This window comes from Brassica rapa, chromosome A01 (genome assembly GCF_000309985.2).
Source record: "Brassica rapa cultivar Chiifu-401-42 chromosome A01, CAAS_Brap_v3.01, whole genome shotgun sequence".
Taxonomy (NCBI): domain Eukaryota; kingdom Viridiplantae; phylum Streptophyta; class Magnoliopsida; order Brassicales; family Brassicaceae; genus Brassica; species Brassica rapa.
The window spans coordinates 22586021-22608355 of record NC_024795.2 but is presented as its reverse complement, the minus strand read 5'-3'; the positions used below and the strand labels follow the sequence as shown (position 1 = coordinate 22608355).

Here is a 22335-nt window from a genome sequence, read left to right as displayed (position 1 = left end):
CTTTTGCTGCAGACCAAAAAACCCAAAGGATAAACCCTGAAGTTTAAATTTTTTGTTGCCATAAATGTTACGTAACATTCATTTTTGCAGAGAATGTTCAGTCGAAGCTAGAATTTGATCAGTACTTCCATTGAGTGTTTTTTTTTTCATTTTTAATGGATTAAATTAAGAATGATTATGTTATTTTACTATTATATGGTTTTATCCACCCATATTGTTATTAAAATGTTTTGCAAAATAAATAATAATATATCTCATCGGTCATTTGATAAATTTTGTGATTGTCATTTATCATTCTACATAATTTAAGTATAATATTTTATTTTATATTTGAATTAAAAAAATTAAATTATTATTATCGTTATATAATTAATTTATATAATTTTATATTTTTATAATTTTATTTTTAATATCAAAGCTAAATTAATTTTAGTCTCTAATTATATTTTATGATAATTATAATTGAATTAATTAATTTTCTGCAATAAAATTTTCAAAGATTCTGAAAAGTTTTTATTAGAGTTTATAGTGATTGAACCGGTGGTATGTTAAGTAAACCGGTATAGAAAGGAGTATAAATACATGTATACGGTGTAAAATACAGATAAGAGAATACAATACATTTTCTTTCGATCGTAACAAACTCTCTCTTCCTCACTGGAGCTCGTATTGTAATATGGTATTGCAAAGGGCTACACACAGTTGGAGGGCTTAGACTACTTGGATACATTCTCGCCTGTTGCTAAGATTGGCACTCTATGTCTTCTTCTGAGTGTTGCCGCAGCTAAAAATTGGTCCATTTCGCAGTTGGATATCAACAATGCCTTCCTCAACGGTGACCTTGATGAAGAAATTTACATGCGTCTCCCTGAAGGTTATGAAGAAATCACTGGCAAGAAGTGTCCTCCCAACTCGGTGTGTAAGCTTCATAAGTCTCTATATGGTCTTAAGCAAGCTTCCCGTCAGTGGAATCAGAAGCTGTCTAGTGTAATTCTCGGTGATGGGTTTACTCAAACGCATTCTGATCATTCCCTCTTCATCAGATATGTCGACCACGTCTTCTTGGCTGTTCTTGTCTATGTTGATGATATTCTAAACCGCCAACCTCCAAATACCGGTTACGACTTGCTGCACACCAAGAAAACCAAAGCATAAACAATAAAGCTCAAATTTTGCAGAATGTCCACAGTCATAAATAATCTGAAATGCTTTTTTTTAATATCTAAATCATAATCTGAATTTTTTTTCTTTCTTTTATATTTAAACTATAATTGTGTGTTTAGTGGGTCTTTACCTGGAGATATGACAAAAGCTGTTCTTCTCCACTTGAAACAATAAGGTCTGCATACTCCACACTTGTTATATTTCCACAAAAATGAAAAGGCTAGATATTCTTACAAAAAACAAAAAGACTAGAAAGAAGACATTCTTTAACCCGAATGGATTTTATATGTATTTACTATATCATAGATATTGCTACTTTAACCACCAGGACACAAGATTCTTGGTACTGTATATGTCACACGGCTTAAAATAATATAGAGTCAGCAGGCTTCGAACAATAATATTAGGCAACATTCTTCGAACAATTAATCAATCAAAGGACGCAAGATCTTTTATATATGTTGCTTCTCTGTTTCTCCAAGCAAAAGTTTGCCTGAATTCAGTTACAAAAAAAAAAAATTTGCTTGAATTATATAACAACCATGTGTACTCATCTTACGATCCACTGTTTCTCTGTCTCTCTTTGTGCATCTGAATTTCCTTGTGAAGAAATTATCGGCTAAAAATAAAGATATATCGTATAAAAACCTTATGGAGATCACAACAATTACGATTACGATTACGATTTCAATACGTTATAGTTATTCTTAAAATATCATAAGAGTGTGTGACTTTGTTTTAATTGTTCAGTAAGCTATTGATCAAATGAAAAATGGATCTTAAAACATCTACTAGCAACATTTGCAACCAAAAATCTGAGAAACTCTTCTTTGCAACGAGTAATCAGCTTGCATTGCAAGGTCCATCTCCATGTCCTCGCCCGTGACAGTTGTAATGAGAAGAATAAAAGCAGCTCCAATGAAAATATACTAAAAAGTATCTAAGACTTAAAATGTAACTAAAATAAATGAAAATTTTAAATTTAAATCAAAAGCTTAACAACTGTTCCTCTGCACCCATCTTATTAGAACCTCATGAGAATCCTTGGCAAATGACACAGGTCATTTTATAATTGACCAAATTTTTTGTCAATAAAATAAAATCACCTACTCTTTATACTTTATATGATATTAAAAATATTTTTATAAATCTTAAAATAAAATATCTATCTAACAAGATTCATTATTCATAGTTTAAATTGAAATGATTGAAGTTTAATATAATAGTATATTAAGTTTTTAATTAATGTAATAGTACTAAAACTAAAAAAAATTATATTAAGATTCCATATGTTAAAAAAATTATATAGATTTATTTTAGTTTAAGATAAGTTTATATTATTGACATACTTAGTGAGTATCTCACCAATAAGATTGCTCTAACAGCTCTTGTGTTCCACCAATGCTGACTGAACCATCCTTCAAGAACACCGTAATGGTGAGTCACATCTTCTTCTTTTTTTTCAGCCAACACATTACCTTCAACAACAACCAGAGAAGAGTAAGCTTCAACAAAGTAGCAGCAGATTATTTATTAGACTAGAATATGATTTTAAATAACAACTAGATCTCGATCCGCGCAACCGCGCGGGTTTTTGTTTTCATTTATTTTTATATAAATATTTTATTTTTAATTTAAAATTGGTATATATTATAATATATATGTGTCTATCAATTTTTAAAACATAATAAGTTTACGGTGTATTTTTTTCATTGAATAGATTGTTTCAAACTTTCACATGTATTTGTATCTTCTTCTATATATATATTTTCGGATTATTATTTCATTGTTAAAATCGTAACTATATATAAACATTAGTAAAATATTGTTTTATTGTCATATTCAAAGATATTGTAACATTTCACAAATTTAGAAAGTTTCTTAAAAATTAAACTTTTCGCTTCATAGATTTATATTATCGAGTAAATAATTAAACATTTAATTTTTGTTTAATTTTTAAAATAAACTATATAGTTTAAAATTTGTTTTCATTGGTTTAAGGTAGTAAAGATTAATCGTTGTTAGATAATATAATTTTGTTATTAAAAAAAATCTTTATAATTTTAAAAGTTAACATCAACAAATAATTAACATATGGAGGTATAATATTACAACATTAAATTATATCTATTTAATTTATACTATCTATAAATCAAATGAATCATCTATTGTTTAAATCCAATTATTCATAGCCTATTAAAAAAATTTGGTATGCCTAAAATTTAAATGATAAGCTTAGAGATTAAATGTAACATGACTTTTTAGGAATATGTCTATTAGGTCCATTTTAAAAAAAAAATCACATATGAACCAAGGTTATGACTTCTGTTTTAATATATAAGATTATGATCATGTAGACAATCAAAACACCAATGTTGTCAAGAAGAAGATCTGTTTTGAGGCAAAACCCTTCCAGGGTTGCCAAAAGAGTTACCCATTAGACCACCATAAGAACGACTTTTCCTTATCTTAGTACACTTAAAGCAAGACATCAATTGATGCATCGGTCAAAAAAGCCATGAAAACCGTGCCGCTAAATGAAGCTCCATTGAACTCATTGTAAGCAACTTTGTCTCCTTGAAATTTAGGCACTAATGGAGATGGTCTAAAAGAGCAGCAACTTCGTCAGACAAGGAATAACTCCTCATTGATTTGTAGGAAAAAAGTTGCCATCATACAAATCAATTTATATATATATATATATCCTATTTATCCAATTATCTCAAAAAAGAAGCTAGCAAACAAAAGCAATAACATTAATACGCAAATTTAAATACTACGTTGACATCAGCAGTTAACATTATGAGTTACTTTTTGTGGGTTTAATAATATGAGTTACTTTTTGCATCCACAGACTCAAACTTTAATACGCAAACGACTCAAAGAAATTTTCTATATAAACGAGTTATATACTACGGTATTCAAGAACATCAACCGCAAGAGAAAAAAAACAGTTCTTTAGAAGTCTTATTACGACAATGTCTTTTCTTGGTCATTTACAAGTTCTTGTTTTTCTTTATGCTCTGCTTCTTTTCTCAGCAGAATCTCGCAAAACCCAACTATTTGATACAGAATCTAGCGCTGATGATGGTGCTGAACACGAAAACTACGGGGATAAGGTCTATTGATTTTTCGTGTATAAGAAGTTCTAACCATAAGAAGGAAAGAAAGTGGTCCCAGGGAGATTATATGAACTAAATCTATTGTTTCTTTGCTTTCGCAGGTCGATGCGCGAGATATCCCTCTGTTATATCTCGAGACGAAGGTGAAGTCCTAATCTTTCAAGATTGAAACATAAACGAAAGATGTGTCTGTTTTTGATGTTTCACTATATATTTATCTCTCAGATTCAAAACGCTCCTGTGGGGTCACCTCAAAGACAAGAAGCTCAGAAGAATCTGCTTGAGGAAATAAATCACAGGAAAAAAATCGATCAGAACATTATAGAGATTCTTAGACTTTCACTCAAAAAAACCGATGTCTTAGATCTCTTAACTTCCACAAGAACAACAGGACAACCTGTTGTAGATGATTGGGACTGCTACAAGACTCTGGTAACAACCCCTTATCAATTATTGTTACTTGTGTTCCACTTAAAGACCCTTAAAACAAATATATACTGAATAAAACATCACAGGTTAAAAGTTTCAAGAATCAATGTGGAGCAAAGATGGAATACGATATGAAGTATGCAGGAGGACTTGCCAATATCTGCAATATGGGAGTGGATGTGAAGAAAAGTGTTGCAGCTATTGAAGAAGCTTGTGCCCATTAAATTATATGCAAAAAATAATATTGTGATCGCCTTATAAATATGAAAGTTATTGCATAACATTTGATTGTGTGGAGATGGTTGATGCCTATTTTACTTGATAACGCGAAAGTCTTGGTCTTAAATTGGATTCATAGTATAATAACCTCGTACCAATTCTAGTTTCAAGAATTCACGCGAAAGTCTTGGTCTTAAATTGGAGAATGAGTAAGTGATCGGATAAGGCTCGGCGGCACTCGAGTCAACATCTCGTATTCACGTGTTATGCTTTACGGTTTACAGTTCTACAACCTTGAACCGGAGCAGCTGATTAAATCCTCATATATACTGGTGAACGGGACAAACCGCCAGTCCCAAAATATCGGTTACGACTTTTGCTGCAGACCAAAGAACCCAAAGGATAAACCCTGAAGTTTAAATTTTTTGTTGCCATAAATGTTACGTAACATTCATTTTTGCAGAGAATGTTCAGTCGAAGCTAGAATTTGATCAGTACTTCCATTGAGTGTTTTTTTTTCATTTTTAATGGATTAAATTAAGAATGATTATGTTATTTTACTATTATATGGTTTTATCCACCCATATTGTTATTAAAATGTTTTGCAAAATAAATAATAATATATCTCATCGGTCATTTGATAAATTTTGTGATTGTCATTTATCATTCTACATAATTTAAGTATAATATTTTATTTTATATTTGAATTAAAAAAATTAAATTATTATTATCGTTAATATAATTAATTTTATATAATTTTAGTTTTTGCTTATCAATCAAAGCTAAATTAATTTTAGTCTCTAATTATATTTTATGATAATTATAATTGAATTAATTAATTTTCTGCAATAAAATTTTCAAAGATTCTGAAAAGTTTTTATTAGAGTTTATAGTGATTGAACCGGTGGTATGTTAAGTAAACCGGTATAGAAAGGAGTATAAATACATGTATACGGTGTAAAATACAGATAAGAGAATACAATACATTTTCTTTCGATCGTAACAAACTCTCTCTTCCTCGCTGGAGCTCGTATTGTAATATGGTATTGCAAAGGGCTACACACAGTTGGAGGGCTTAGACTACTTGGATACATTCTCGCCTGTTGCTAAGGTTGGCACTCTACGTCTTCTTCTGAGTGTTGCCGCAGCTAAAAATTGGTCCATTTCGCAGTTGGATATCAGCAATGCCTTCCTCAACGGTGACCTTGATGAAGAAATATACATGCGTCTCCCTGAAGGTTATGAAGAAATCACTGGCAAGAAGTGTCCTCCCAACTCGGTGTGTAAGCTTCATAAGTCTCTATATGGTCTTAAGCAAGCTTCCCGTCAGTGGAATCAGAAGCTGTCTAGTGTAATTCTCGGTGATGGGTTTACTCAAACGCATTCTGATCATTCCCTCTTCATCAGATATGTCGACCACGTCTTCTTGGCTGTTCTTGTCTATGTTGATGATATTCTCATTGTGGGGAATGATGATTTGGCTGTGACTAAGTTTAAAAATGTGTTGACAGTAGCTTTCAAACTACGTGATCTTGGTTCTGCGAAATATTTCTTGGGCTTTGAGATTGCACGTAATGCGACTGGTGTCTCGTTGAATCAGCGCAAGTACACACTGGAACTTCTTGAAGAAGCTGGTCTCTTGGGGTGTAAGCCTCTATCTGTTCCAACGGAACCTAACCTCAAGATGTCTGCAACTTCAGGAACCTTATTCTCTGATGCTGCTGTGTACAGACGCATTGTTGGGCGGTTGTTATACTTAACCCATACAAGACCAGACATCACCTATGCAGTTCACAAACTGAGTCAGTACATGTCAGCTCCTACTGATTCACATCTTCAAGCTGCTTATCGTGTTCTTCGTTATTTGAAAGGTGATCCAAGCCAGGGATTGTTTTACGCTGCTTCTTCTGCTCTGAAACTTACAGCTTATTCTGATGCTGATTGGGGCAGCGTGTCCTAACTCACGACAATATATCACCAGCTATTGTGTCTTCTTGGAAGAATCTCTGATATCTTGGCATTCCAAGAAGCAGCAAACTGTCTCCCAAAGCAGCTCGGAGGCAGAGTATCATGCTATGCCAGATGCGACGTGTGAATTTATTTGGTTGACGACATCGTTACAAGAAATGTGCTCTCCCATTGCTCCAGCAACAGTCTTCTGTGACAATCAATCTGCTCTATACATTGCTTCGAATCCCGTTTATCATGAGCGTACGAAGCATGTGGAGATCGATTGTCATAATGTTCGAGAATGTCTTCAGAGTGGCTTCTTGAAGACTTTTCACGTTCGCTCAGAACTACAACTTGCAGATATACTTACTAAGGCTGTTCAACCTGCTTTGTTCAAGAGTTTGATTGACAAGATTGGACTTCACAGCTTGTGTCTTCCATCTTGAAGAGAGGGTATTAGTAGAGCTGGGTTGCAGGTCAAACCCGCCCCGCTGACCCGCCAACCCGCGGATAAACTGATTTTTTTTACTCAAAAAATTTGACCCGCTTGACCCGCAAGAAAAAAATATAAAATCCGCACCCGCCCCGCTTAAATCCGCGGGTGATCCGCTAGACCCGCGGATAATATTAATAATATTAAAAATTATTAATTTAAATATTTTTTTATTAAAAATAACAATAAAATTTAATATTTTAAATATTTTTATTAAAAATAACAATAAAATTTAATATTTTAAATAATTTTTATTAAAAATAATAAATATTAATCTATTTATAATTAAAATTAAATTATTTTTTAAAAAAATTCTATTTAAAAATAATATTTAAAAAAAATATATTTTTTTTAGTTTTTGCGGGTTGGCGGATACCCGCACTGAATTTTGGCTGACCCGCACCCGCCCCGCATAATAATCACTCAACCCGCACCCGCATCCGCGAACCAAATTTTTCAAATCACTCGACCCGCACCCGCCCCGCAGCGGATCAAATGGGGCGGGGCCCGCAGATAATGATTCATATTCCCAGCACTAGGTATTAGAGTTTATAGTGATTGAACCGGTGGTATGTTAAGTAAACCGGTATAGAAAGGAGTATAAATACATGTATACGGTGTAAAATACAGATAAGAAAATACAATACATTTTCTCTCGTTCGTAACAAACTCTCTCTTCCTCACTGGAGCTCGTATTGTAATAGTTTTTTCAAAGAGTTCAGTAGAATTTTTTTAAAAAAAGTATTAATTTGCATTTCAAATAAAAAATAAAAATATTCTAACTAAATTATGTAAAATTTGATATAGATTCTAAGAAATAGTCTAAATAAGAAAATCATCGCGTTCCTTGTCGATAACCTATCAGAAAACTCGATGGCTTCATAGAGGAGATCTCGCTGGACACATGTTTCCTCTGCCACTTCACTACCAGGAGCCTAAGGCTCAAATGCTCTACCGAAAAATCCCAAAACAATTTCTTCCGAAGAAACCTTCCGTGATCACATCACAATGGTCGTGTCGGAGACGTGTCTTTCAAGTGCCACTCAGGAGCGTCTTGCAACTTATATATATCAAAGCTAGAGGCCGTTAAAACAAGGAGTTATTAGAGAAATTGACAACTTAAATCCATAATAGTTGGATAATTTGCAACCATGGAAATCTAATGAAACCATGGGGCAGGCAAGTGGTAAAATGACGAAATTTCCCCTATATTTTCGATGTTTAGGAACTAGAAACTTGAGTTGTTGTACGCATGACATCACAATCATTCCCTAAACCACTATGTACATGCGTAAGTAAAGTAGTAGCCTACAGAAATTACAAATAGCCTTATGACATCATTAGTCCTACTAATCTTTTACAATTTTTAAGAGATTTATATATATCTTAAACATTTAAAACACACTGAAAATTATTATTTTCTAATTGGGCTGACGTAAAGCCCATACACTAAATATCTTCTCCACTCTCCTGCATCATAATCCTTCTTACATCTATCCATTGATTCCATTATTAATTATGGTCTTTCTCAACAACAAATGAACCATGGGTTCAATCCAAAAGTAGAAAGCAACTTGATTGAGTGATTCATTTTCCTAAAATCTCTTATATATTAATTGGAAAAACATTTAAAAAGTTGTAGTCTTAAGTTTGTATTAATTAAAAAAAGTTTTGCTTAGGTGTCACTTAATTATGATGTCAATTTGGTTTACGTGACAACATAAAAATCAATTAAAAAATTAGTAAGTCCAAAATCCAATTGTTAAGAAAACTTATATTAACGTAAACATAAATGTATATGATATATAAACTTAATACTCAGCAATCTCATTAAATTAATACTCGGCGATCTCATTAAATGAGACTTTTTTTAAATGGTTCAAAGTTGATTTATATTGTGAACCAACATAATAACTTTTTTTTTTAAATGTACAATATACTCTTAGTCCGTATTGCTTCAGCAATTTAAATCAAAGTTTGCTTTACAAGTATTTCATGCTTTTGCTATAAATCGGAAAGTAATGATTTGAATTTTTTTTTAATTATTAGAAAAGAGATGCATCTATTAAAAAAAAATTGTTAATAAAAGAAAAAAAAAGATTATTGTTCGATTCTTAATAATTCCTTGCCTACAGAAATTTATATAAAGAGTAATACAAAAATTAAGTTGTTTTGTTATTATCAAACGAACTTATATATCAAATATTTTTCCTTACAACACAATATAATAATGATCCTTTTAGCAGTTAATGATATATATCACATTAACCTAACTTTCATCATATACAAAGTATCGGTTGCAAACAAATAATATCATCATCTTTCTTTATTTAAGCCTTAAGTATAATAAATAGTTGGACTGCAAAATTTTATGTCGTCTTAATGTGGCCCATAACCAAACTATACTTCAAATTATAAGCCTAATCCAATTTGTAATTGTATTTTTAATATTTTAATTTTCCATTTTATGTCAAAAAGAAAGTAAAAATCTTATAATATGAAATTAGTGTAATTTCAAAATCGAAAATATATAAATTTTATTTATTTATAAATTAATAAAAAAAAATATCCAAATGTATTGACCCAACATATAGATGATTATATAAACAATCAAAATTGTATACATATAAAAACAATTCCATCATATAAATTTTTTAAATTTGTTAATACAATATGTTTAATATTTTAATAATATAACTCAATTCGCCTAAAGCGCGGGTTCTTATCCTAGTATGATAAGTAAACAAGCCACTGTGATTCTCTGATAGAAACATGATTATAAATAATGAAAGAGTAGTCACCTTATAAGTAACTTCTGGTTTTATGTGCATTGTCCATATGTAAGCAACTATGAGTTCTTGGATCACTTTCTTCCACATAGATCATGTTTCTCCTCAACTGCATAGGCAAGAAGGAAACAAAACACAAACCTTTCTTGGTAACACAAAGGTATTACCAAAAATGTTTCTTCTGCAGGAAGTCCATTCATGCCAAAGTGATACCCAGGCCAACAAAAGAAGCTGAGTTCTTTTTGTTAAGGCTAAACAATACTCTATGTTCTTCTCAGTCATAATGAAAGAGCATATCAATTATAACCACAGATTATGTTTACATTAAACATAATATACACAAACCATCACACTTCCATTCATAGATACAAGCAAAGATGTACATCAGCATTTTCAGATATATATATATATATATTTACTTTTCTAAATATAACATTTGTCCAAATTTGCAAACCTCCTAACCTTCTGTTCCTTCTTCTGAGGCTTCACTCTCTGCAACAATAACACATCAAAAAGTTCAAGCACAAACTACATTGACTGCTTAGAGAAAACATATACCTTCACCAAATAGTTATTTGAATCTGGCTACTATGTGTTTCCCATAGGTGTATTTCCTCGAACTCTGGAGATGAATTCTCATTCTCTGCACCAGAATCTCCCTTTACTGATCTCCAAGACTTTCTGGACCACATAATTTGCATACTGATCTTTCACCATCGCCTGCCAAAGAACAAAGAACGTTACAAATCAAAGTCTAATGTGGTTTCTATAGGATTGTGCTCTTCTTACCAGCAAGTGATTGTCTTCCTCAGACTTGCCCATTATCTCTTCAATCAGCAACTCTCTCTCGGTACTATCAGTATGCTCCATACACTTCTCCACAACGTTTGACGCGTACATGTTCTGACTCATCTGAACAACTTTCCCAGTCAACTTCTCTATGATCCGTCTCCTTTCATCTGGCTTCCCTCTCTCCAGGACATGCTATAAAGACCAAAAAAACAAGACCACGAACACAATGAGAGATGCAAGAAAATACCAAGGGAGACAATGATCCGAGTTAACCATATTGATCATGAGCAAGAGATCTCGCTGGATACATATTTCCTCTGCCACTTCACTACCGGGAGCCTAAGGCTCAAGTGCTCGACCGAGAAATCCCAAAACAATTTCTTGTCACCGAAGAAACCTTCCGTGATCACATCACAATGGTCTTGTCGGAGACGTGCTCTCAAGTTCCACTCAGGAGCGTCTTGCAACTTATATATCAAATTCTACAAATCTTTGTCCTTGATGTTATTCTGTTCCGTGTTATTCATGTAACCAAGAACTGTCTAGACGCTAAAATTGTGAAAACACTGGGAGATGGTGACATCTGGAATAATCTTCTGACCACAAACAACATCAGAAACAACAAGAAGCTCCTCGCTGGAATCAAAGCTCTACCAGAGGCTAATTATGACCAAATCTGTGAAGCTGTGGACGATATAATGGTTAGTTTAAAACGTTTTGCTTTTTTTTTTTGTGTTTGGTCAGAAGAACACTGATACAACAATATATGTACTTTGTTTCAGGCTTCACTAACCTCCGAAGTTGAAATCTTCATTGAAAAGACTCTAGTTTCACTTGAAGAGATGTACAATAAAAAAGGTGATGACATGAAACCTATTGTTCGTGCCACGTCAAAATGCGTTGAAGCCTGTTACTCATTCGATGAGATGCATGAGACTTTGTCTGCTAGATTTGGTCAGCCACGCAGAACAACACAGAAGATGTATGACTTTTATTTTACTGGTAAAAAAGGATGTAAAGCTTACAAGCAACTTTCATTGGTGCGTGCTGCACAAAGAAGAGCAGAGAAACTTCAGCAGCTCAAAATCTGCGAAGCAGTTTGACAAGGTTAGTCTTAAAAAACATATAATAAATAGGATATTTTGCATAAATAATATAACTTCCAAAACCATTACACAATTTCAGATTAATATTGAGCAGGAGCAAGTTAGAGAAGATCAAGTTCATGAGCAAGCTAGGGAAGACCAAGTTTCTGAGCTGAAGGAGCCGCACGCTAGAGAAGATCAGATTTCATGAGAAGAAGGAGCAAGCTAAATGACCCACACAGAGTTTCCAATAGTCGTATTTTAACAAAAAAGTTTCAGAATCACGGCCGGATTGGCACCTAATAGTTTCAAAAGACTGAAATACCCCTACCTGGTTCGCTGACTGTGACATTATGTTAAGCCCGTTTTGTCATTTTCTTTTTCGCTCAAAAATTGATAACTTGGTTTGCCACGTGTTGAAACATCTAACTATCACCTCACCACCAAAAACACACACTTTAGTTCTTGTGGTTTTTTTTATAGATGCGCTCATACACGCACCTGCACAGAAATATTTTGATGTATTAAAACCAAAATAACATTCAGATTTTCATTTATAGTTATATCAGATCAAAACTCGAAGATCACTGCCAAAGCATCCAGTATTCAGCTTATCAGGCCTCCCTATGGTGAAAAACAGCTCCGCGGCCTCCTTTGGGGTCATGTAACTAGCTTTCACAAAGCAAGAAGGAAACATCAAATGTTCTATATTTTTTACAAAATGTCCTGGGAGATTCACAGAAAGGTGAAGGGTCAAATTTTTTGAGATGATAGACATCAGAAACAGCCTTCAGATCCTGCCTAAAATTCTTATATGAAATCAAAATAAAAATTGATATGACGCTGACAATTACAGAGTTACGAGCTTTGATAACGATAATACTTTTATTTTGTGATATAATGATATACACCATTATCAAGTCGATACTCTTTATGCGTCTTCATTGTTTACAAGTCTTTTCAAGAATACACAATATGCATTTGTGCTCACAAGGGAAGGTTTAGGCCAAAGGTGAATGCATACATAGGATTATAACAGTAAACACATAAGCTAAGAAGGGGTGATATATATTAATCATAGGGGTTTCTGAAATTTTTCAAGAGCTCTGGAATGTCATACCCCAACATATCATCAACAGTCTGCAACATTTTCGGCTTTAGCTTCTCAAACTTGTCGATGTTGTAACCACTTAGCACCTCCCTGAACTGCTCCACGTTTGGGAAAACTCCTTTTGGTAAGTGATGCTCTCTTTGTACCTGTTTCCATGTCAAACACAAAATTCAACACACAAACAGACATTGGTATTAAGAATCTGAGAATTAGAAATGCCATATTGAATAGATCCTTTAGAGTCAGCTCAACCTTTCCAAAGACGTCTTCCAAGTTATCTATCAGTTTCTGTTGAGCTTTGGCTTTTCCCATTATGGCTGGCATCTCCTTCTTCAAATGACTGATGATGCACGCATGTATCTTTGCAGCTCTTGCCCTTTTCACAAACTCGTTTATCTGTAATAACACAAAGAAGAGTGTTAGATCCAGTCGGAGGGAAGGAAGTGAAAGAAGTCTGGTTCACACTCACTCGACGATCACAAGCTTTCTTTGGAATGTCTTTCAAATCAGCGAGAAGGTCATCTTGCTCCTTTTCAAACAACTCTCTCCCAATTGGACCAGTCGCAGCTTCATTAATGGGTTTATCACTGAACGAACTGTACAAAGCAAGCAAACAAGAACGTCAAAACATAAACCACATTTCCAAACCGCTTTCTGTCTGAAAACAAGTTGAAGAAACAGGTCCACTTACCCAATGTAGACACGGGAAACCTCAGGAGTATTGAGAACTTTCCCAAGAGACCACATGAGAGCTCCATATACTCGCATTAGCTGTACAACATTCACAGACAGACGTGTAAATGCATCAGAACATGGAAAACAATCAAATGAGTGTGTGAATAAAATAAGAATTGATAAGAGATTGGGGTGTCAACCTGCTGAGTGTCTACTTGGTCAGCCTTATTCAGAACGACGCGGATCTTGTCATCATGACCTCGTAAAGATGAAATAACCCGCTTGAACTCATCGCTTACATCCAGCTTGTGAGGATCGAACAGGAGGAGGATGAGATCACACTTAGAGGCGAACCATGATGTAACACCTGTGAAGTCATATGCTCGCTGTGTCCGTTGCTTTTCCCCTGATAAAACTCCAGGAGTGTCGACAAATGCTACGTGCTCCAGCAGCTTCAATAAAGTTGAATGGATCAACCACTATCAGTAAATCAATATAAGCAAAAATCAAGAACAATCTCCATTAGAAGCATGAGGTTAAACATACAGGATGAGGCATCTGAGAACATTCAAACTTCGACAGAAAGGCAGTCCCAAAAGTTGTAAGACCACTGAATGGCATATCTGCTTGAACCGCTACTGTGTTCCCTGGAATGCTTCTTTCATCAGGTCCAGACTGTGAAACACAATAAACAGATCGGAATCACCCTTCATGCAAGGTGAAAATTAAATAACCTAGCCACTATTGTCAACCACAGAATTAAAACCTTAGTGTGTACTATTCACCACACAAAAAACAAATGTCTAGCAGGAGATGATGGATCATCGTTTTAAGGGACTAATACATCCTCCGATAAATGAAAGCATCTAAACTACAAATTATCATACCATGACAACAACAAATCTGTCAGTAGTTGGTTCTGGTCCAATATGAGCTCCTGAAAAATATGATATTGACGTTATAAGAAGCTGTTTTTATAGCTTAGCATTGACATGTTTGTATCTCTTTTTAAACAATGAAACTATAAAGTCCCAAAAGAAGGAAGAGAGAGAGGATGGATAACTTGCCTGGATAACTAGCTTTAAGCAAATGCTTAATGAATGTTGTTTTTCCTGTGGAATACTGACCGAGAAGCATTACCATGGGTTTCGCATCAAAATCACTGTTCGTCTACGCAAAACACAAGCAAGTAGTTTAATGGTCAATACAGTTTACAACTCAATAACATTCGGAACTTAAATAACAACTATCCCGAATTAATATTATCAGAGTACCAATAAGCGATGCCCAACTTACCAACAAAGGGGATACAAAATCGTTGAACCGATAAGCAACTTCGAGTGGCTTCAGCTTTTGAATGTACAGCCTCTTCAGGCCATCGACTATAGATGTTACGGAGGACAGAGAAATCTGAAAACAAGATATTCAGTTTACACAAACAGTAGATGTAAATGAAATAAAACAGATGTTAGCAACTAATAAAACTCAACTTTAACTCCACCAATGATCTTTTTGAATACATAATAAAGAGTAGGTAAGAACGACCATCATAAATATTTGCTAAATATGGGAATATTTTGAACCCTGAACTGTTGGCGGTTAAATAGTCTGGTTAAAGCAAAGCACACCTTTTTAGAAGATTTTGAAGAGAACCAGTGAGCTGTAAGTGATGCATCTGCAGAAGGACTACCTGAACAATTCAAACCAAAATGAGGTATAAAACTACAAAACATAAAACTGTTGGGTCTAGTATAACGAGATTCTTCATACCATTAACACTAAGATCATTCGACTTTGATGATGAATGCTTCTTCTTCTGTATTACATACATGAACAGTTATAAGCAACAGTTATTTAAACCCCGAAACACATCAAAAAGGAAACTGCATGCCCAATACTAACCGCCATTAATACACCCAGACCTTCCATAACAGGAGGATTCATATTCTTGAAGTCAACTGCAATTACCCAGATTATCATTCAGAAACACAAACCAACACATTAACTAGCATTAAGAAGGTACTATTAATGCTTTAGTCACCATACCGTCGCTATGAAGAACGTCATGCGATATCTCATGTCCAGTTTGAGCCAAAGAAACGAGCTATAAACAAACAACAAATAGATTAGAATATTTCAAGAGCAAGTAATTAGAAATTCAAATTAAAAGAAATGGAATGTGAACCTGCATAGCAACAATGAAATCTTTGAAACCAAGATACCCCTGTCTCTTTGCATCTGCAATTGCCCACACCTATCAGAAAGTGTAAAGCATGATCACAAAAGCCAATTTATAATCCCTCAAGTGAACTTGTTCCAATCACTTAAGTGCTGTTCGTTTGGTTGACGCAGCTAACTACGGCTGCGTCGGCGTCAATTTTTTTAATAAACTCTTGTTCGTTTCATTGACGATGGCACTGCGTCTGCGTTTAAATCTGCGTCTGTTATTAAAACTGCATCGGCGTCAGCGTAGCTTCTACGAAACGAACAACAACTATTTTCATTGACGCTGACGCCGAAAAACTGTGGCAACCAAACGAACATGACTTTAATCAACCAACGCAATCAAAATCCTTATACCTGCTTCAACTCGGGCCGAGGCAAATTCGACATGGAGAAGAACTTGATCGCATCGCTACCAGTAATGCGTCCATCTCCGTCTGCTCGTTACAACCAAAACGAGAGAAGCTCTTTAGCGGGCGATAAACTGAATAACCAAATCGTAGATTGAAGAAGTGAGACCTGAATCGGCGAACTCGAACCATTCCTTGTAGATCAGCTGATTCTCCTTGGAACACGAACCAGCTGCGACGGAATCGATCTCCATCTCCGATCGCGAAACCCAGAGAAAGCGGGTTCTTCTTCGTCTCGACGGGGGCAAGAAAGAGGGAAAGAGAATCAGCAATGCGAGAAAGTGTCCTATACTTTCATAAAGTTTCACATATGCCCCAATACTGTTGATTGTATTGTAATAGCCCACTATTAATAGAGAGGGAGTTTTAAAGTATTTTAGATTGTGGTCAAGATGAGGAGGATTTATTTGATTATATATCATGTAGATTAATAGATTCTAGATTTAAAATGTTATATTATCATCCGAAAATTTTAATAAAATCTAATGTGATTTTTTTTATGTACACCTAGTGCAAAAATAATAAAAGTAATTTTGAAATATAATTTTAAACGTTATTCATTACCAACTAAAACAAAAAGTTTTCTTGGTCTTAGTATTTTTAAATTTTATGCCACGTATTTTAAAATGTTAATCTGAGATTCCACAATATTTTAATTTATACAGTTTGAGTCAAAAATATACATTTAAACTTAAAATGAACTTTCATATTTATCAGAAATCTTGGAAGTGAACTGACTAGAAATTATTTCATAATAACTGGCTACAAACCAGACTACCAGAGATCTTATCAACTCGATAGAGTAATGTGGAAAACAGATGAAAGCAATATCACAAAGTTAAATAATAACAAGTTCAAAATCACAAAACAACAACTCGTGTTCAAAAAAATAATCCAAAACAGATATTACTAAGGCATGAAATTCGTAAAACCAATCTTATTTACTGTAAGATCTCTCGATAAACATATGAAATTGTTACAAAATCGACACATTAAAGAACATACAACATGATTTACAATGATTAAAACATTTAGGAAACGTTACATGTAGTAATATCATCCAACAAGGGAAGCCAAAACCAAAACTTCGAGACTTTACGATCCAAAAAAAATTGACTCAAGAGATCCCAATGGTCTTACCCAAAAGCCATAGAACAAGTGACATTTCGATCCCGAATATTGTATGGAGAGTACTTCTATCAAGTGTAAACCCAAACACCGTGATTCCTGCTTTGTTGTTCTCAAAGTAATGTACTGAAAAGTCCAACAAGAATAGTGAAGATGAGTATAAATAACTAGAGATAGAAGAGGTATGTATATATATATGTTACCTAGAGCTTGTCGTTTTTGAAATGATATGGTGCTATAAGCATAAGCAGGAATGAGATCATTGTTATCAAAATCATCTTCTTCCTCTCCATAATCTTCACTATCGTCTGTGTCTCCAATTTCCACATCTGTTGAATAGAATCCGTGTCCGCTTGCTCTATCAACTAACCTTGGAGTCCCTCCATCCACCGTCTCAAATGATTCTATTGTCGCGCACACATGCCACTTTGCAGCAAGGCATGTCACCGCCTGAGCCTTGTGTGTGATCTTTGAGGCACTTCGTAGTAGAATGAGCAGCGCTGTGACCAGTGTCATTGAACATAGCTGAGATCCAAAAGAGTTAGCATAACTTTCTCACTGAGATCTAATAGAAAGCAAAAAAATAAAGAGAGATAAAACTCACGGCGAGTTCTCCAGCACTGTTTACATTTAATCCAGCATGGGACTTGGTGGTAATAAGCAGCGAGTAAAACTGACTTCCAGTGACAAGAATCAATGACGACAATATGAAGATTCGGTAACGGTGGCTGATGATTCTCAGGTGACGTCTGATGCGGAGATGTTCAGACAAGATGGAACCGACATCTGAATCCATTTGAAAGACCTGAGCAAAGTCTTGAAGCCTGAGGATCTGGAGATGGCAGATGAGACGGAAGAGGACACAAACAAGGAAGATCACTGTAGTCCGGTAGAGCCACGAGCAGAGCTCCATCAGACAAGCGACTGTATCACTCAAGATGACGTTACCTAGGAAAGGAATCTGAGATGCTCCTGAAGCGTACCACCATATCTTGTATGAGCTCATTGCTAAGAAACAAGGAGCGACGAAGTAGGAGAGAATCTTAAGTGATCTCTGCATAACAAAGGAGTTATGTTTAAAGAAAACAACTATATAAACATTGCTATGTGTTAATTCATAAAACAAAAGCAAAGCATTGTATTGCCTTGTGAAGCAAGTAAACAGAGGGTTTACAAGATTCAAAGTAGTTCGTTCTTTACACCACCATAGGCCCTAAATAAATTGGCTATGTGCCAATTTAACTATATATATATATGGCTATGTGCTAATTCAACTATATAAACATGACTATGTGCTACTTCATAAAACAAAAGCAAAACATTGTGTTCCTTGTGAAGCAAGTAAATATAGGGTTTTCAAGATTCAACATAGTTTGTTGTTTACACCGCCGTAAGCCCAAAATAAATTGGGTATGTGCTAATTCAACTATATAAACATGGCTATGTACTAACTCATAAAACAAAAGCAAAGCATTATGATCTTTGTGGAGCAAGTAGACAGAGGGCTTTCAAGATTCAAAGTAGTTCGTTGTTTTCACCACCATATGCCCTAAATAAACCTGGTATGTGCTAATTCAACTATATAAGCATGGTTTGTGCTAATTTAAATATATTAAAATGGGTATGTGCTAATTCATAAAACAAAAGCAAAGCATTGTATTCCTTGTGGCGCAAGTAGACAAAGGGTTTTCAAGATTCAAAGTAGTTGGCTGTTTTGTACACTATAACCCCTAAACAAATGAAAAGAACTCACGTTGAGCTGATTGGTGTAGCCTCGGCGAACAGTGGAGCTCTCATCCCAAAGCTTATCGAAGAAGAGGAACCGTCGGAGACCAAACTTGCTAACAAATCTTGATAGACAGAGAAAAGAAAGGGCAGCAAAGCTGCTGAGAGAAAGCTGAACCCCAGAATCGTACGGCCTCGAGTGATGGCTATCGCAGTTGGCGCAAGCGAGCATGAAGTGAGACATCGCCGGAACCACGAGCGTGAAAACGACGAACATGGACCAAGAGAGAACCGCTGTCCAAGGGCTCGACTGGTCCACGCACATCCATCTCAGATATTTCCTGAAACTATGGAGTTCGTCGTGCACGTTCGAGACAGAACGCTTGAACTTATTTTCACGGTTAATCAACGGCTCTCGTCTTCCTCCTCCGTCGTCGTTTCTCTCTGCTGCGGTTCCGATGTCGATGTCCGTCATGGACGATCGCTCGGAAAATAAATATATAAATGTGTGCGAGAAATTAGACGAGAGACTCTGTTTTTTTTTTTGCTCCCCCTCCCAAGAAGAAGGCTGAGAATCAGGAAAAGCTAAAATTATGAAGGTTATTTATAAATGATTGATGCTAACGTAACGTGACCTTTGACTACCCCATCTAGATACAACTTAAATTTTGTAATAAACCTATTACTATGATTATTACTTTGAAGATGTATAAATGTATACGTGTTTTTTAATATCCTTGTTTTAAGGTACATGTATTGTGTTTATGCATTATGTTTTTTTGGACAAATGCATCTGTATTATTAAAACTGAAATATATTTTGATACTGTTTGGAAACATGAACAGGAGTATAAATGAGAATTGTTTGAAAACATAGATATATCAATATAAAAAAGAAGTATAGTGTTTCTTAGTAATTGCATTAATATAATTACATTAATTGTCTTTCATATTTCACTCAGTTTAACAATATATTATCTTAACAATACATTACATCATTAACCATAATAATATAATAGTGCATATTTTTATTTATTAGTCAATCAACATTAATTTTGTACTAATTATAAAAATTAAAAATGTAAAATAATTGTATTTTGCATATGGTTAAACGTTTGATTTTGTTTATCTTTTACTAAATTTTTTTTCTATATTTTAGTTTCAATCGGTGAGAAATTGTGTAGCCAAAAACATTATTTAAAGACATATTTTTGTGAATAAATAATAACTTAAATAAAAATAAAAAATATATATATTATATTTATTGTCACTTCATTTTTTACTTCATAAAATTGTTTTACTAAATAAAAATAACTCTTTTTATTTCACTTAATTTAGAAAAACAAATAGAAAGAGTCATTTTTATTAGTTTATAGAATTAGATAGGCATGAAATTTGACTATCCATTTAGGTACGGGTTGTTTTTTCGGATATCGTTATTTTATTTTATTTTTAAATTTGGCCCCGCTTGAATATTATAAATTTATGTGTGGGTTTTGAATTGGGTCCATCTGAGTCTGGATGAGTTCGGTTCTGATGTATAAGAACCTAAAATATCTAAATAACTAATGTATTCAAAACATGTTCAGATATTTGTATCAAAAATAACTAATATTACCTGATTCGGTCCATGTATTTTGAATACAATTAGTTATATGATGATCTATCTAAAATATATAGCACTAATTATAAAAAAATAAATATCAATGTATAAAAATGTAAAAACTAATATCCGCCTGCGGATCAATCTCTTGTTATGTTTTATAAATGATTCAATTTATATAAGGTTCTGAAATGTAATAATTCAAATGCTTGTCATAGCTTGTCCGACAAACAAAAAATATTGATATTATTATTTCTTCGAACAATAACTTTAATAATTAATTTAACAGTTTTCAAGAGTTTTTATTAACTGAAATAAATATTTGAAAATTAGAGTACGTGTTATATACTATGAACTTTAGTTTAATTAAGGTTGCAGTTGCCAGTTACAAAAAAAAAAAAAAAAATTAAGGTTGCAGTTATAAACTTATCTAGGGAGACATCAAAAATATTAAATTTTGGATTTTGATGGTGCGTGACTGAATTTTTCTTTTTGTAACATATATTTTAATGGTAGTCATGCATATATTCTATGTTGCTCGCACCGTCTCTATTTGGAGCCAACGTATAAAATTTGGATTTGACAAACGAATTTGTGTAGTAGCATTGTAAGATTGACTATTGTTTCCTAATAAAACAAAAAAAAAAGAAATGTAATTATGTCTTCATAAATATTGTAGATATGTGTTCATAAAACAACAGAAATGTAGATATGTGTTCATGAGAAAATCCTGATTTGACAATCACGGGATACTACTGATACTATTTCCTACAAATATTGTCATGAATTAAAAGCAAGTCTTCTATCTAGTTTTTTCACTGATAGGATGGATTTTTTTTACCATATAGTATATCACTGAAAACAGTTTCAACTCCAACGGGACTTATTTAGAGAAAGTTATTTTGCATGGTAAACAATAAATCGGTGACGTCAAAAAAAAAAAAAACAATAAATCGGTATTTGTTATTATTTCTAACAAAATTGATTTTTTTTTAAACTCGTCCACATTTCTTAGTTGTTTAAAACAAACTATTTTGTCTTATAGACTAGTATCATTTGTGTTCAAAAAAAAAAAAAAAAAAAAAAAGAGACTAGTATCATTTAATTATTGTCATTCATCAGTGGAAAAATACGTGGCAATAAAAAAAATATTATAAAAATATGAAGAGTTGCAAGCTTACAAGATGATACTAAACAAAACAGGCTGTATGACAATAACATGTGATGTGTAAAATTTAGGTAGTAGATTACGAAATCACCGTACATACGGCGCCACGTACATGTTGTTAAGCTGTTCCTACTTGCCATCTTAAACTAATTTGATGTCTTAACCAAGAAACAAAATATATAATTATATCAAACGCAACAAGTAAACTCTCAATTTGTTCCCTTAATTTTTAATTTTTAAGATTACTTAG

At 33.7% G+C, this 22335-nt stretch overlaps 4 protein-coding genes across 4 annotated transcripts in view; 2 read left to right on the top strand and 2 right to left on the bottom strand.

Moving 5' to 3' along the window:
• The window catches only part of LOC103835927 (vascular-related unknown protein 3), a 208304-nt gene that overhangs the window by 117929 nt on the left and 68040 nt on the right, over positions 1–22335 (top strand). The window lies entirely within an intron of this gene.
• Positions 3386–5061, top strand: LOC117127993 (vacuolar-processing enzyme delta-isozyme-like). Its single transcript, XM_033279202.1, has 4 exons — positions 3386–4283; positions 4388–4429; positions 4512–4718; positions 4802–5061. Exons 1-4 carry the CDS (start codon positions 4143–4145, stop codon positions 4937–4939), a joined length of 528 nt encoding a protein of 175 aa, XP_033135093.1. The 5' UTR covers positions 3386–4142; the 3' UTR covers positions 4940–5061.
• On the bottom strand, positions 12908–16795 carry LOC103836651 (EH domain-containing protein 1). The gene is made up of 16 exons (XM_009112953.3): positions 16572–16795; positions 16410–16489; positions 16015–16083; positions 15876–15933; positions 15732–15787; positions 15600–15645; positions 15458–15519; positions 15126–15239; positions 14897–14999; positions 14717–14766; positions 14376–14504; positions 14030–14281; positions 13846–13925; positions 13624–13750; positions 13407–13550; positions 12908–13300 (listed from the first exon to the last, which is right to left on the bottom strand). Exons 1-16 carry the CDS (start codon positions 16654–16656, stop codon positions 13115–13117), a joined length of 1641 nt encoding a protein of 546 aa, XP_009111201.1. The 5' UTR covers positions 16657–16795; the 3' UTR covers positions 12908–13114.
• LOC103836644 lies at positions 17369–20371 on the bottom strand. The gene is made up of 4 exons (XM_009112940.3): positions 19344–20371; positions 18195–18644; positions 17794–18115; positions 17369–17716 (listed from the first exon to the last, which is right to left on the bottom strand). The coding sequence occupies exons 1-4, from the start codon at positions 19788–19790 to the stop codon at positions 17580–17582; spliced, it is 1356 nt and encodes a 451-aa protein (XP_009111188.2). The 5' UTR covers positions 19791–20371; the 3' UTR covers positions 17369–17579.